This window comes from Octopus sinensis, linkage group LG24, assembly GCF_006345805.1.
Source record: "Octopus sinensis linkage group LG24, ASM634580v1, whole genome shotgun sequence".
Lineage (NCBI taxonomy): Eukaryota > Metazoa > Mollusca > Cephalopoda > Octopoda > Octopodidae > Octopus > Octopus sinensis.
In genome coordinates this window covers 3,488,240-3,502,113 of record NC_043020.1, presented here as the reverse complement: position 1 = coordinate 3,502,113, position 13,874 = coordinate 3,488,240, and the positions used below count along the sequence as shown (strand labels likewise).

The window sequence follows — 13,874 nt, the reverse complement described above, 5'->3', positions numbered from 1 at the left end:
GGCCTGTGGTGGAAATATTCAGTGATCACCCAGTGTCACAATATGCTAGAATACCTGTCACATGATTAACAAAAGCTAACCAATCACAACTTCACATCAAATAGACTCCAGGGACGATCTCCCCTTTTTTGGTATGCTTCTTTCTGAGCTTATCAACCAGTATAAATTTGATGCACCATGACTAATTGATGGAGAGCTCTGGGTTGCAGCAGAGAGGGCCTTGACAGACACTTGCAGGAGTTGACCAACAGAGACGGTGGACAGCAGCTGACAACAGAAAAGCAATTGAACAGCCAAAGGATGAATGACATTTGAAGTCAGTAGGTGGCAAACAACTAACAACACTTTATCTGTTATTACAACAGCACCAAGAACAACAACATTCAAAACTCTCTCAATGTTTTGCTGTTCACAGTAACAACATTTGTCTTTTATGTAAAAAAAAGAATAAATTTTGCTGATCAAAAAATCTCAACAGAGAATTCCAAATAATTTTTGTACATTCCCCATTATTGTTGGTTTCATTTTCTGTCTCACATTTTTGACATCCCTAAATCAAAGAATTGCCAAACTGAGATGACACCACCCTTCTCAATGTGAGAAACCTGTTTAGATTGCAGGATACGCATTTTACGCAGGACCTTTGTTGACCAGATGGCAGGGTCCACAAAGGAGAAGTAGTGTCAATCAACAACAATGGGATGACACATGGACAGAAATATGCCGAGACAATATCCAGACGATGCCACCCAGGTCCCTTATGTCCCCTAACTTCTTCTCAACTACAATCTTTATGCTCTCCAATACTATTGACTGTTCACCAATACATCAAACTGTTCCTGAAAAAAGGGGACAAAAAATTGTCAAAACACTATGTGTGTGTGTGTGTGTGTGTACACAGTTTTCATCTACCAAATGCACTCACAAATCATTGGTCAGATTGGGGCTATTAAAGAAGATACTTGCCCAAGGTGCTGCACAGTGGGACTGAACCTGAAACCACATGATTGTATATTCTATACATTTGGGTTTATAAACAGAAGGAAAGAATTACCCAATGTGTGTGTGTGTGTGTGTGTGTGTGTGTGTGTGTGTGTGTGTGTGTGTGTGTGTGTGTGTGGTATTCTTTATTCATAAGAATATATGATTTATAGTGAAGTGGAATCAAATAATATTTTGAAAGTATTTGCATAATATACAACAGGAAATACATCCATTATGCAACATATTAAAGGATTTCAAAATATCAATAATTGGTTTGACTTCATTTTTATAATTTACACGACCTGATGCCAGTACAAACCAGCCTGTCCCAACTCCATTAACATGGATACTCTAAACAATAGATATTCATATATTATATAGTCTTGAGGGTGCTGCCATGAAAGAATGCAATGTTTTAGGCATTTTGTGGCTGGTGGTCCTCATCCCTCAACTCATCTGAACACACCTAATTTCTTCTGGAGGGATTGGGCTTAGGTAAGTTTAACGAACTCAGACAATCAATGGGTTTACATCAACTCTGATATTAGTCAATACATTTGTATGATATCACCTTAAAGTAACATGTGTCGACTGACTTAGATTTATTTACCATAGAAATAGCAAGAGGTGTGGAAAGGAGAGCAGCTGGCAAGGACAACCACAAAAGTGACTGACAAATAAATATTCAGTCATTGACTTTATGTGTGTGTGTGTGTGTGTGTGTGTACATACACACAGGGAAAGAGAGAGAGAGAGAGAGAGACTGTATGTGTGTGCATGTGTAATACATACATTATCATAATTTAAATTAAATTGGTTCAAATCGTCATTAATTAATGCGTATGCAGTGACTGAGGAAATTTCCAATAAGTGAGGAGTGTTTTAAGTACACGACCGATGTTATGAATGGAAACCTGTGCTAACAAGCGCACCTACTTTCCTTTCTTTACACACAATAACCATCCTACCACCAACATACCACCTACTCTAGGCTAATATTTCCTGGTTGTATGCAAATTAGCACAAATGCTAATAACATGCTGAATGAAAAATACCTGTTCACACCCATCCACAAAAGATGCTTACATCAGCATTTATTAAAAGATATTCTCTAATTAAATAAATGATGTTTTAGTTTCAATTCTATATTGTTGTTTTCTAAACAATCTTTCAAGAGTGTGAATAATAATAATAGGCGCAGGAGTGGCCATGTGGTAAGTAGCTTTGTTACCAACCACATGGTTCCGGGTTCAGTCCCACTGCGTGGCACCTTAGGCAAGTGTCTTCTACTACAGCCTCAGGTGGACCAAAGCCTTGTGAGTGGATTTGGTTGATGGAAACTAAAAGAAGCCCGTCGTATATATGTATGTATATATGTATGTGTGCGTGTATGTTTGTGTGTCTGTGTTTGTCCCCCTGCCATTGATTCATAACCAATGCTGGTGTGTTTACATCCCCATAACTTTGTGGTTTGGCAAAAGAGACCGATAGAATAAGTACTAGGCTTACAAAGAATAAGTCCTGGGATAGATTTGCTTGACTAAAGGCGATGCTCCAGCATGGCCACAGTCACATGCCCAACAATAATAAAAGGTGTTACAGCTTCGTCTGATGAACAAAACAGTAACTTCATAAATCCGATCGTGAATGAACTGCAAAGATTCTAATGACGTCATATTTTCTAATTTTAGACAAAAAAAAGGAAGACAGACAGGATTTGAAACTATGTATCTGCCACTTATCTGGTGACCAGTTTACTAATTACAATACAATCCCTTTTCTCTTAAATATGAGCTTTTTCCTGCTAACTTCCAATCCCCACTGAGACTCCTTTTTAAGTACATCAGCACAATAACTGACCAATAATGTAGATTACGAATCAACAAAGATGAAAACTGCTGTGGTCAGCAAATTGTGAGGAAGATAATCTACAAGACTTTATGGAGAACACAAGGCTATGGACATGAAATTAGTTGCTGTGTTGCTTGGTCTGTTTACTTCCATATGAGTACCTTCATTCATCTCCATATGAATACCTGCAACAGCTGGAGATTTACCTTATGAGAGAGTGGGATTATGTAGAAGGAGAGTTTTGAAATTTCAGCCACTTAATCCTTTAACGTTCACATTTCTTTGTCAAATTGTAATGCTTATTTATTCACAATTGTTTTGAATTAATCATCCATTATCTTGTAGCTTTGAGATTTTGATGAGGTGAGTTTTTAGAATGATATTGCAATGTTGGACGGTTCAACTGGGGTCTGGGAAGCCAGAAGGCTGCACCAGGCCCAGTCTGATCTGGCAATATTTCTACGGCTGGATGCCCTTCCTAACGCCAACCACTCCGAGAGTGTAGTGGGTGCTTTTTACATGCCACCGGCACAGGTGCCAGGAGAGGCTGGCAACAGCCACAATCGGATGGTGCTTTTTACATGCCACCGGCACAGGTGCCAGACGAGGCTGGCAAACGGCCACGATTGGATGGTGCTTTTTACGTGCCACCAGTACGGAGGCAGGCGAGGCTGGCAACGGCCACAACCCATGCTAGCATGGAAAGCGGATGCTAAACGATGATGATGATGATGATTGTAAAGTTGGTGTAAGAGATCACATCTGACCAGTTTGAACATAAACCGAATAGAATATTTTGTTCAGATATGGCTGGTTAAAATGCTTAAGGGGTTAAACATAACAGAAACCAGGATAAACTCTGACCTTAGGAGCCTAAACATCTGAGACAGATTTTAACTTGATGTGAACATCAGGAACATATCACAGTCATGTGCATAATTTCTTTTCTTGTCATGCAAGGTACTTGAGGATTTCACTCGTGCTGGTGGCATGGGAAATGTCCCCAGCACAAACTGTAAAGGGACCGGTGTCAAGAAGAGCATCCAGCTATAGAAACCCAAATTTAGGAAAGGTGTTAACTGATGAAGATTAACTCTAGTACCTGATTGGTGCTTTACTGATGCTAGAATGATAGAGAGTTGATATGTAATTTAAACCCAATTTATAAAGAATCATTTTAATGACAATTTCTTACATTGATTCCAAGACAGTATTCCTCTTTTCCATACAACAGAAATTAGGATTCTGAAAAACTTTTTTTTTCAAAATATTTCAATTTTTTCTTGCATTTTTGCTACCCACCCACCCACTTTCACACCCCATAGGAGAAGATGCCCAAGGTGCCATGCAGTGGGTTTGAACACAGAATCATGTGGTTGGGAAGTAAGCTTCTTGCCATACAATGAACACCTGTGTCTATATAGTGCAACTTAAATTGCATCACATATAACCAGTATTTAGAACTCCGTGTGCATCCTTACTTCAAGAAAGGTGAAGAGAATTTGTGTATTAAAGTCCGAGTTTCCTTTCATTGATTTCCATAAATCACAGAAAAAATACAAAACTGGAGAGTTGGTTCTTAAATTATCCAATTATGTGATATCTAACATGTTTTTCTTAAACAAAAATATAATGAAGAACCTTTTTAAAATAGATTACATTATCAAACCTTCAGAGATTGCCTAAGAAATGTAAATAACATGTAAGACATTTAGTGGACATCAGACAGAATTATAATACCAATGAACATAACAAGATGATGTAATTTGCTTCTCAGGCTTTAAGGTCTTTTATGCAATACGTATAAAATGACAGAAGTAAATACTTTACAAAGAAACTCTCCAGTTTTGTTTTAAACAAAAACAAACACACATTATACATTCAGCAAATGAAATGCAAGAAACTGCAGCTAAATCTTCCTCAGACTCACATTCTTCAGTCTTAAGGAGCAGGCAAACACCTTGGATGATGTTGCCCAGGACAAAATATAACGAAGAAGGAAAAGAGATGCAAGGATCACAACCGGCATAATCTTTGATCACTTAGCGGTTCAGCAAAAGAGACCGATAGAATAAGTAATGGGCTTACAAAGATTAAGTCCCGGGGTCGATTTGCTCGACTAAAGGCGGTGCTCCAGCATGGCCGCAGCCAAATGACTGAAACAAGCAAAAGATTATAGGTTTACTTGGAGCTGACCTGGGGCTAAATATCATCTTTAGCAAACACAAAAAGTGGAATCATATTGGTTAGAATAGTCTTAGATCAAAAGGCTTCTCAAAAACGCCTGAGCTGGAGCAACAACAGGTCAAAGGGAAAATAATTGGAAAGACTACAAATGGAAAGATTGTTGTTGAAAAGCCCTGCTTCAAGAGATCTCACCTGGAATTAATGAGCAATGATATAACATTACTAATTATGAATCGTTAGCCTGCCCTGTCTATCAGATGTGACACATTTCCCTGATGTTCAAGCATCATATATGATAGACATTATTCGTTATCATCTGCCAGAGTATCTTGGAACTTGGAAAACATTTACATCACTCAAAACATATGAGACAAGGGTTAACTAAAAACCTGAAAACAAACATGGACATTTAGGACAAACTTTGGACAGGCAAAGGGTTAAGGGCCTTATAAAAATCCCTATCTTTTACTTACCTTGTTCACAAATACACTTTGTAAGTAATGCTGTTTTAAACATCCGAAGAAGTTTCCCATGTCGTCTTTTCCTCTTTTTATCCATTCTTTCTCTCTATCCCTCAAACTACTATTTCTTTAAAGCCTTTTCTTGCTCCCCTGGTTGTCCTTATCCGTTAGTATATCCAGGTATATATCTGTCCAGTATTTCGAATTTACTATGTTAAAGTTAAAACTAACACAGTATATATATGTGTGTGTGTTTGTGTGTGTGTATTATTTTTATATAACAGCAAAGCAGACAGGTGGTACTTGGATGTTGTTGAGCTGAATGGTTTTTATTCCTTCTTGCTAGTAACAAATCAACAAAATAATATCCAGCTGGGAGATGTGTGTTTGTAACAATGAGTGTGTGTGTGTGTGTCTATAAGAGTGTCATGGTATGCGAGTCTGTATGTTTATGAAGGTGAATGCCAGTGAGAAAGAGAGAGATCATTATTATATATGTGTATGTGTGTGTGTGTGAGTGAAGACAATATGACATATACATCACCACTCCCTGTGATGTCTGTCTTGTCTCACCATGAAAATAAACAACAGCCGGCTTGTGGCTAAGCAAATGTTAATAGGTGTGTGATGTGTGTTAGGGTGTGTTCAAATACATATAAGGGTGTGCGCGTGTGTGTGTGTTAAGGTGGTTGGATGTCTGCGTGTCTGTAACGGTAGCTGTATATGTATTAGGGTGTGTTTAGCATCCATGTGTATGGAACAAATATCTGCATTAGTTACATGTTTGGTATAAGAACTAATAAAACTTTATAGTAGTTACGGTAATAAATATTGTTGTAGTTTTTGTTGTTGTTGACAAGATAGAGATCTGGGGGGGGGGGCTTAGTGTTGTTGTCAGTGATGTGGTTGGTCTAATAATGTTGTTATTGTTGCTGTTGTTATTGTCGTGTATTAATGTAGTTGCTGATTGTTGATAGTGTTGCTATTACTGTAGTAATTGTTATTGATGTTGTTGATGATGTTATTGTTGTTGCGGCACGCAGGGGTTCCCCACGGAATTTGTTTCCTCATAACTTCCAGACAAATGGATGTTTATTAATGAAATTTTCTACAAATACTTTTCAGATGGTGAAGTTTATGATTCCACCAGAATTAGATTACTGGTTCCCTTCTAACTGTTTCAGTAATTAGACCCCAGTACTTTTTTTTTTATTTCTGTTAAGCCTGGTACTTGTTCTATCAGTTTCTTTTGCTGAACCACTAAGTTACAGGACATAAACATACCAACACTGGTTGTCAAGAGGTGGTGGGAGAGAACCACATACACACACATGCGTGAGTGTGTATTTCTTCTCTTTTCCTCATTTTTTTTTTGAATCTGGGTTTTGACCCCATTAACGAGGGTGACCAGATCTACCTCAATGACATAGCAACTGCCCTCACACCGTCTTGCCCAGTTTTGGGTGTCCTCCCTTCTCAAGCCAATCCTCCCAATCTCCTCTTCCACTTGTCCCCTCCCCTCAGTCTACCTCACAGGTTTTACAAATCATTTAATCAATATCCAATTCTTGGGCATCAATGAGATCTTATGGGTCAATGAGAGCTCAAAACACTCATAGCAGAGTTTCCATGACCTCAGAAGCCAAGGATACCCATATACATCAGCTAAACTGAAATTTATATTAGTTAGCTTTTCCATAACAGGGTGAGAGAACACTCACTCACACACGCAAGCAGAGTGTGCCACGGACGTCACAAGAAAACCAAGTTGGTAATACTAAATTGTAAAGTTGGTTTACCTGTGCTGATAAGAAAAATGACAAAGGGTGCACAGAAGATTAAGTATGGCTGGATGGGTTAAGAATAAGTATCCCCAACAGGTTAAGTATGGAAGCACACATTGCAATGAGTAAATGAAATGATTTAACCAAAAGAAATAAAAATGCAGGTTGAAAAAAAAACAAAAACATTCAAATAAATGAAACAGAGAGAAAAAATTGCAAAGGTGTGAGAGAGACAGACGGAAGAAGAAAAAGGGTCAACAATAAAACAAAAAATATAAGTAAGCCGAGATAAATACAGGTATGTTTGTATAGAGGCCAGCTCTAACTAAATACACATCTTTCACATTCCAGTTTTGTAAAATTAAAAAAAAAGCAGCCGAACATATTTGTCATGGCATAAATATAATAATAACGATGATGATGATGATGATAATATCTTTCATTGCTTACAAGGCCAAAGACAGGGAGGACAATTCAAGGACAAAATGCAACACACAAAAGGTGGTGTTTACATTGTTTAACTGGAAGTGAACAAAGACAGAAGATATAGAATTTCAAGAAGAAAAATTCCTCAATCCGGGAGGGGGGGGACACTTAGAATATTTCAGGACAAAAACCCCACATTACCAGCATCACCTTACTGGCACCTGTGCCGTTGGCATGTGTAAAAAGATTCAAGCGAGGTCGTTGCCAGTGGTTGGCATTAGAAACTCTGCCAGATCAAGACTTGCGCCTGGTGCAACCATCTAGTTCGCCAGCCCTCAGTCAAACCGTCCAACCCATGCTAGCATGGAAAGCGGACGTTAAACGATGATGATGTGAGTTGAAATATGTTTGAGATGCCTTTGAACCTGTAAGGAAGCCATTCACTGTATTTTGTGATGGAGAAAATTTTTCACTGCAGACAAACAAGAGTAAGGACACTGAACCAATTCGGTGTCACCTGACTAGCATGTGGGATGCAAGCATTTTGGAGTGGTTGTCTCCACTTCAGCCAGAGGAACTGGAACAGGGAGATGCTGTAAGCCAACACAAAAGACATAATCTCTCTTATGATAGTTCCATCATCATTCAATGTCTGGTTGCACTGTTCAGCAGCTCATGATGAAACACAGTGAATAGCTTTGTTATGGGTTCAAATATGCTTCAAGCATGTTTGAACTAGTAACAAGTTTCTATTGAAAGCAACTGATGAGAGCTTGGCCAGATAGAAAACAGAAAACCAGTCTTCAAACCTTTCAAACGTGTCCATCATGCATCATTCGTCTCCATCACCAGGTAAACTTACTGCCCTTCTCTAACTGAAGGAAGGTGGCAAATCTATTTTACTATAGACTCAGCTGATAGCCAGATCTGATCTGACCTACACGTGACTGACGACGAGAGTTGTCTGACATAAACCCATTAATTGCAAAAACAAGAACACTGAAAGACAACATTTTGGTCTCTCTCTCTCTCTCTCTCTCTGTCTTTTACATTCTGTTTAAAATACCCGAAATCTGCCATATATCACGGTACTTCTACAACTGTATCAGGAGTTAAACAACCATGGAAGAGAGGAACATATTTTTATAACAAATATACAAATAAAGATTTTGTTTCATCATCATCATCGTTTAACATCCGCTTTCCATGCTAGTATGGGTTGGACGATGTGACTGAGGTCTGGCAAACCAGATGGCTGCACCAGGCTCCAATCTTGATCTGGCAGAGTTTCCACAGCTGGATGCCCTTCCTAATGCCAACCACTCTGAGAGTGTAGTGGGTGCTTTTACATGCCACCGGCATGGGGCCAGTCAAGAGGTACTGGCAACGACCTCGCTCGAATCTTTTACACATGCCACTGGTGAATTTAATTTTAATTTAATAATGCAATTCTGAAAATTTCATTTATTTTGTATAAACACTGTGAAATCTGAAAATACTAAGATTATTATTGTACCTACATAAATAGAACTCTGATCTTTTCCACAGAGACAAAAGTATTCTCCCAACATTATTACTCAAATGGGTAACATGACAACACGTTTAATAAAGTTTTAAAGTTTTAATAACATTTCATTCTATTAGGAGACAAGAATCGTTTCACTTTGAGTAAATCTATTTTCTTGGAAGAAAATTCTTGTGGTTGTTGTTTAATGACTTGATTGATCTAGACACCATTTCACCTTTTTTTTTTTTTATATAGGTGCAGGCGTGGTTGTGTGGGTAAGAAGCTTGTTTCCCAACCACATGGTTCAGGGTTCAGTCCCATTGCATGGCACCTTGGGCAAGTGTCCTCTACTGTAGCCTCAGATAGACCAATGCTTTGTGAGTGGATTAGATAGACGGAAACTGAAAGAAACCCGTCGCATGCAGATGTGTGTGTGTGTGTGTCTTTGTGTTTGACCCCTACTAATGCTTGACAACCAGTGCTGGTGTGCTTACATGCTGGTAACTTAGAAGTTCAGAAAAAGAGATTGATAGAATATAGGCTTTAAAAAAATATAAGCACTGGGATCCATTCATTCAACTAAAAATTCTTCAAGGCAGTGCCCCAGCATGGCCACAGCCTAATTACTGAAACAAGTAAAAGGTAGAAGATATAGATATGAGACTAACCCTCTAACACAGTTCTGTTAAACTACCATCTTGAATTGGAATATTTCCTTATCGACCCCACAACAAAAAGGATGAAAGCCAAAGTTGACGTCAGCAGGATTTGAACTCAGGAAGGAGAGAGTCAATCCAGACTCCACCGATTCTGCCAATTTACTTCATTAAACCCTGACTTGTCTCCATTCTCTTCCATCTGACCTTTGCACATAAGTGTTCACCTTCCAATATCAATTATGTCGCTATATATAAAAATAAGAGAAAAGTATGTATATGTGTGTGTGTGTGTACATATGTATGTATGCATACATGTATGTATATATATATATATCTTACACATGCACATCCACACACACAATGTGTGTGTGTGTGTGTGTGTTTCAATGATGGTGGAAGCAAATGATAACAGCATCAGTGGTGGTGATAATGTTGATAATGATGATGATGATGATAATGATTGAGGATTCCAAAGACTTCAAGGGTGCTGCTGCTGTTGTTGTTGGTAATGATGATGATGATGATGATGATGATGGTGAGTAGGAGGAGGAGGAGGGCTACAAGGATGGGGATGATAATGGTGACATTTAACCTTTTTCTTTTTAAACACTCCCTGAAGAGAGAGAGAGGGAGAGAGAGACCTTAGAACATTTCATAATAAGGGTTCTCCTAACAGTTTAGGGATTTATTTATATTTATTCTTGTTGGTGGGGGTGGGGAAGAGATATTTGTTGATCTTTCTCCCTTTTTTCTCTGAATCCCCATCTACTTTACTGACACTGGCCCCTCTATGTTGTTGTCTCAAAGGCTGAACTTTGAAGACCTATTCAATAAATAAGGAACCTTACTGTTCTCAAACTTCTGTTGACCTTTGTCCCCTCAGATCAAATCACAGCAAAGCTGCCCCCTCTGCAGCCCATGGGGAACCTCTTGGTGGTCACTCAACCTGCTAGAAACAGTAGCCAAACCTCCCTCAGATCACACAGTACCATCTTAAAAAATATATACTGGATAATGTAGTCATGTGTGCCCACCAAGACAAACAGGGACTCTCTACCTGCTCATTCAACTTACTAGACATAAGTACCAAATCTTCAAATTATACTTTACTATCTTAACTAAAAAGTGGAGGCGCAATGGCCCAGTGGTTAGGGCAGCGGACTCACAGTTGGAGGATCACAGTTTCAATTCCCAGACCGGGTGTTGTGTATGTTTATTGAGCGAAAACACCTAAAAGCTCCATGAGGCTCCGCCAGGGGTGGTGGTGACCCCTTTTGCCCCAACTTTCACTTTTTCTTCCTGTTTCTCAAGTAATGCTGCGATGGACTGGCATCCCGTCCAGCTAGGGGGAACACATACACCATAGAAACTGGGAAACTGGGCCCATGAGCCTAGCTAGGCTTGAAAAGGGTGCACAAATAAAATCTTAAATAAAGAAGGGTATATCATAAACTATAGTTCCAGATATATCTGAAAAAATAAATTGGAACGATCACAGGTTGGACATCTCAAATTATAAGTCTGCTCAACCAGGGCTGACCTGGTGTTAAACAACAATCCCATTAATGCTCCCGTGTTAGCATTGATCAAGCAACCATATAATCCAAGGTATTCTAGCCATGACCTTCCCATCCTTTATTCAGAATTTATATATCTAGAATTTATTCAACATGTTCTGTATTTCTCAGACAGTAGGATACAATTTAGGATACAGTAGGTTTTGGCTGCTATTTCTAGAATGGCAAGAGAGAAAAAGAGAGGATCCCTCTTAAATTGCTATGATTAGTTGTGGGTAAAAACTATCAAATATTTTCTGAAACTTGTGAATAACAAGATATACCAAATTTGAAAATTTTTACTCAATTCTAAAGTTTCAAAAAGTGAAGCTAAACAGAAAAGATTCATCAAATCTCCCTAAAATGAGATTCTATTTAGTCTTAAAAGTCAAAGAAATAAACTGGATAATGTAAGTCTTAAAAAGATTAAGATTAAGAAATAAATAAGCTTTTCAAGTTGCAACTTGAAAAGCTTTGACCATAAGTCTGTCTTATGAAAGCCACCTTGGCACTGAACCATAACAGACTGACACGGACAGGAACAGACGAGACGGAAGACAGAATGCTACATGTTCTTCCTACATGATAAACTGCAGAGATACTGTAACACTGGATTTCAGCTTCACATCAATTATCGAAGTATTTAGCCATAGAAACCAAGCAAAAACAGGCTATGGAACTTAGTGGCCATCTAACATGTGCCAGCATAGAAAATGGGCATTAAATGTTGATGATGAGGATGATAATGAAAGAAAAGCCAAAATAAATGGCACAAAACACATTTTAATATACAGAGCTTTTTGTGAAGACTATCAATTTTGGAAGTGCATTCCCTCTCTCTCTCTTTCAGAGAGGCACTGAGCAGCTATACGCACACATACACACACGGCAGTAACTTCCACCTACCGAATTCAATCACAAAGCTCCGGTCGGCTTGAGGCTATAGTGGAAGACACCTACCCAAAGTGCCACGCAGTGGGACTGAACCCGAAACCATGTAGCTAGGAAGCAAGCTCCCTAACCACACAGCCAGAGGCAGAGAAAGTAGAGGGAACCTTTTAGTCCTGTCACAGACAATGGTGCTGGTAAAATAAAATGCACTCGGGTTTTTTTTTTTTTCCATCACCAAATAATTTACAGCATGGACTATGATAGACACAATATCAACTTTTGGAAATTTTCTTCGTTGTTTAATCATGGAGAACTGTAACAAGTGGTGAGAGCCTGTGAGACGTATCCAAATGTGTCACCATGGAAAAATTATGATAATACAATGACTGGAATAATATTTCTACAAAAGAGATATTTATAATTTGTAACTGTTGTAAAGTAAAGTAGCTATCTAGATGCCCATGATGTAAATGGTTTAATGATCACAGAGATGACTCTTTAGTCTTGCTGGAGACATGACAAACTCTCTAATGCTCGTGCAACAATAAAATACACCTAACTAGGATGTGATAGGGGAGGTACCATACACAGAGAATGTACCCAAAATGGAATATACTAGTGAGATTCATTTAGGAGTATAGTAATTACAAATAATAATTGATTCTGAGTGTGATGACACATCCAACCAATGACAGTATGGAAAAGCAGAGAATAACAATAATGATGAGGAAGAGGGGGGGGGTAGCTTCAGGTCAGCTCTAATCCAGGCAGACAACACTGGCATATATCATTATCGTCGTCGTCGTTTAACGTCCGCTTTCCATGCTGGCATGGGTTGGACGGTTTGACTGAGGACTGGTGAGCAGTTCTTGTGTAGCTGCTGCACCTGCAAGAAACAGCAGTTAAATCTAGCTTAGGTGAAACCCTGTCGCCATGCACCAGTATGCCTTTCATCAAAGATCAGCTCAATAAGGTTTAACTGCGACAAAACAGAGGCAACAACAACAACAACTAGTATTTATTTCATTGTCCCCAGAAGGACAACGAAATAAATACAATCATTGCAAGAATAACATGTCAAGGGAGACAACTGAGTATCTCTGGACATTGATTCAATTTGCCACAAATGTGAATAATTAGCATTTAGATATTCCCAAGGCCACAAATTTGGGGGAAAGAAGTGAAATAATTGTTTTAATTGATGTCAGTATTTAACAGATATTTTATTTTATCAAAAGTAAAAAGCAAATTTAATCTCAGTGGGATTTGAATTTGGAGCTAATGCAGATCTGCATTAGCCCCTAAATTATGAATGTAAAGACCCAAAACAAAGACGAGGGGTTTTATTTAACGAACGAACGAGAGAGAGATAGGGGGGGGGAAGAAAGAGAGAGAGGAGTTGCTTTGATCAACGCCAGCATCTTAACTGCTACTTTATTTTATCAAATAAAGTAGCAGTAAGCTTGGAAATTTGAACGTAACGATCCGTAAATACAAGACATTTTATCTGCTGCTCTATGCGTCATTGCTGACTTCGGTTTTTCCCCCGTTCAGTTATATCCTGGAAA

At 38.6% G+C, this 13,874-nt stretch overlaps 1 protein-coding gene across 5 annotated transcripts in view; it reads right to left on the bottom strand.

Moving 5' to 3' along the window:
* LOC115223850 (SH2 domain-containing protein 4B) overlaps nucleotides 1-13,874 on the bottom strand; it is a 68,635-nt gene that overhangs the window by 18,950 nt on the left and 35,811 nt on the right. The window contains exon 1 of one of the 5 annotated variants that reach the window (XM_029794540.2): nucleotides 5,496-6,055. The exons of the other annotated variants lie outside the window; for them this stretch is intronic. Within the exon in view, the coding sequence (XP_029650400.1) occupies nucleotides 5,496-5,580 (85 nt within the window). The 5' untranslated portion in view covers nucleotides 5,581-6,055. Of the gene's footprint in view, nucleotides 1-5,495; nucleotides 6,056-13,874 lie in introns of those variants that run through there. 5 annotated transcript variants of the gene reach the window in all.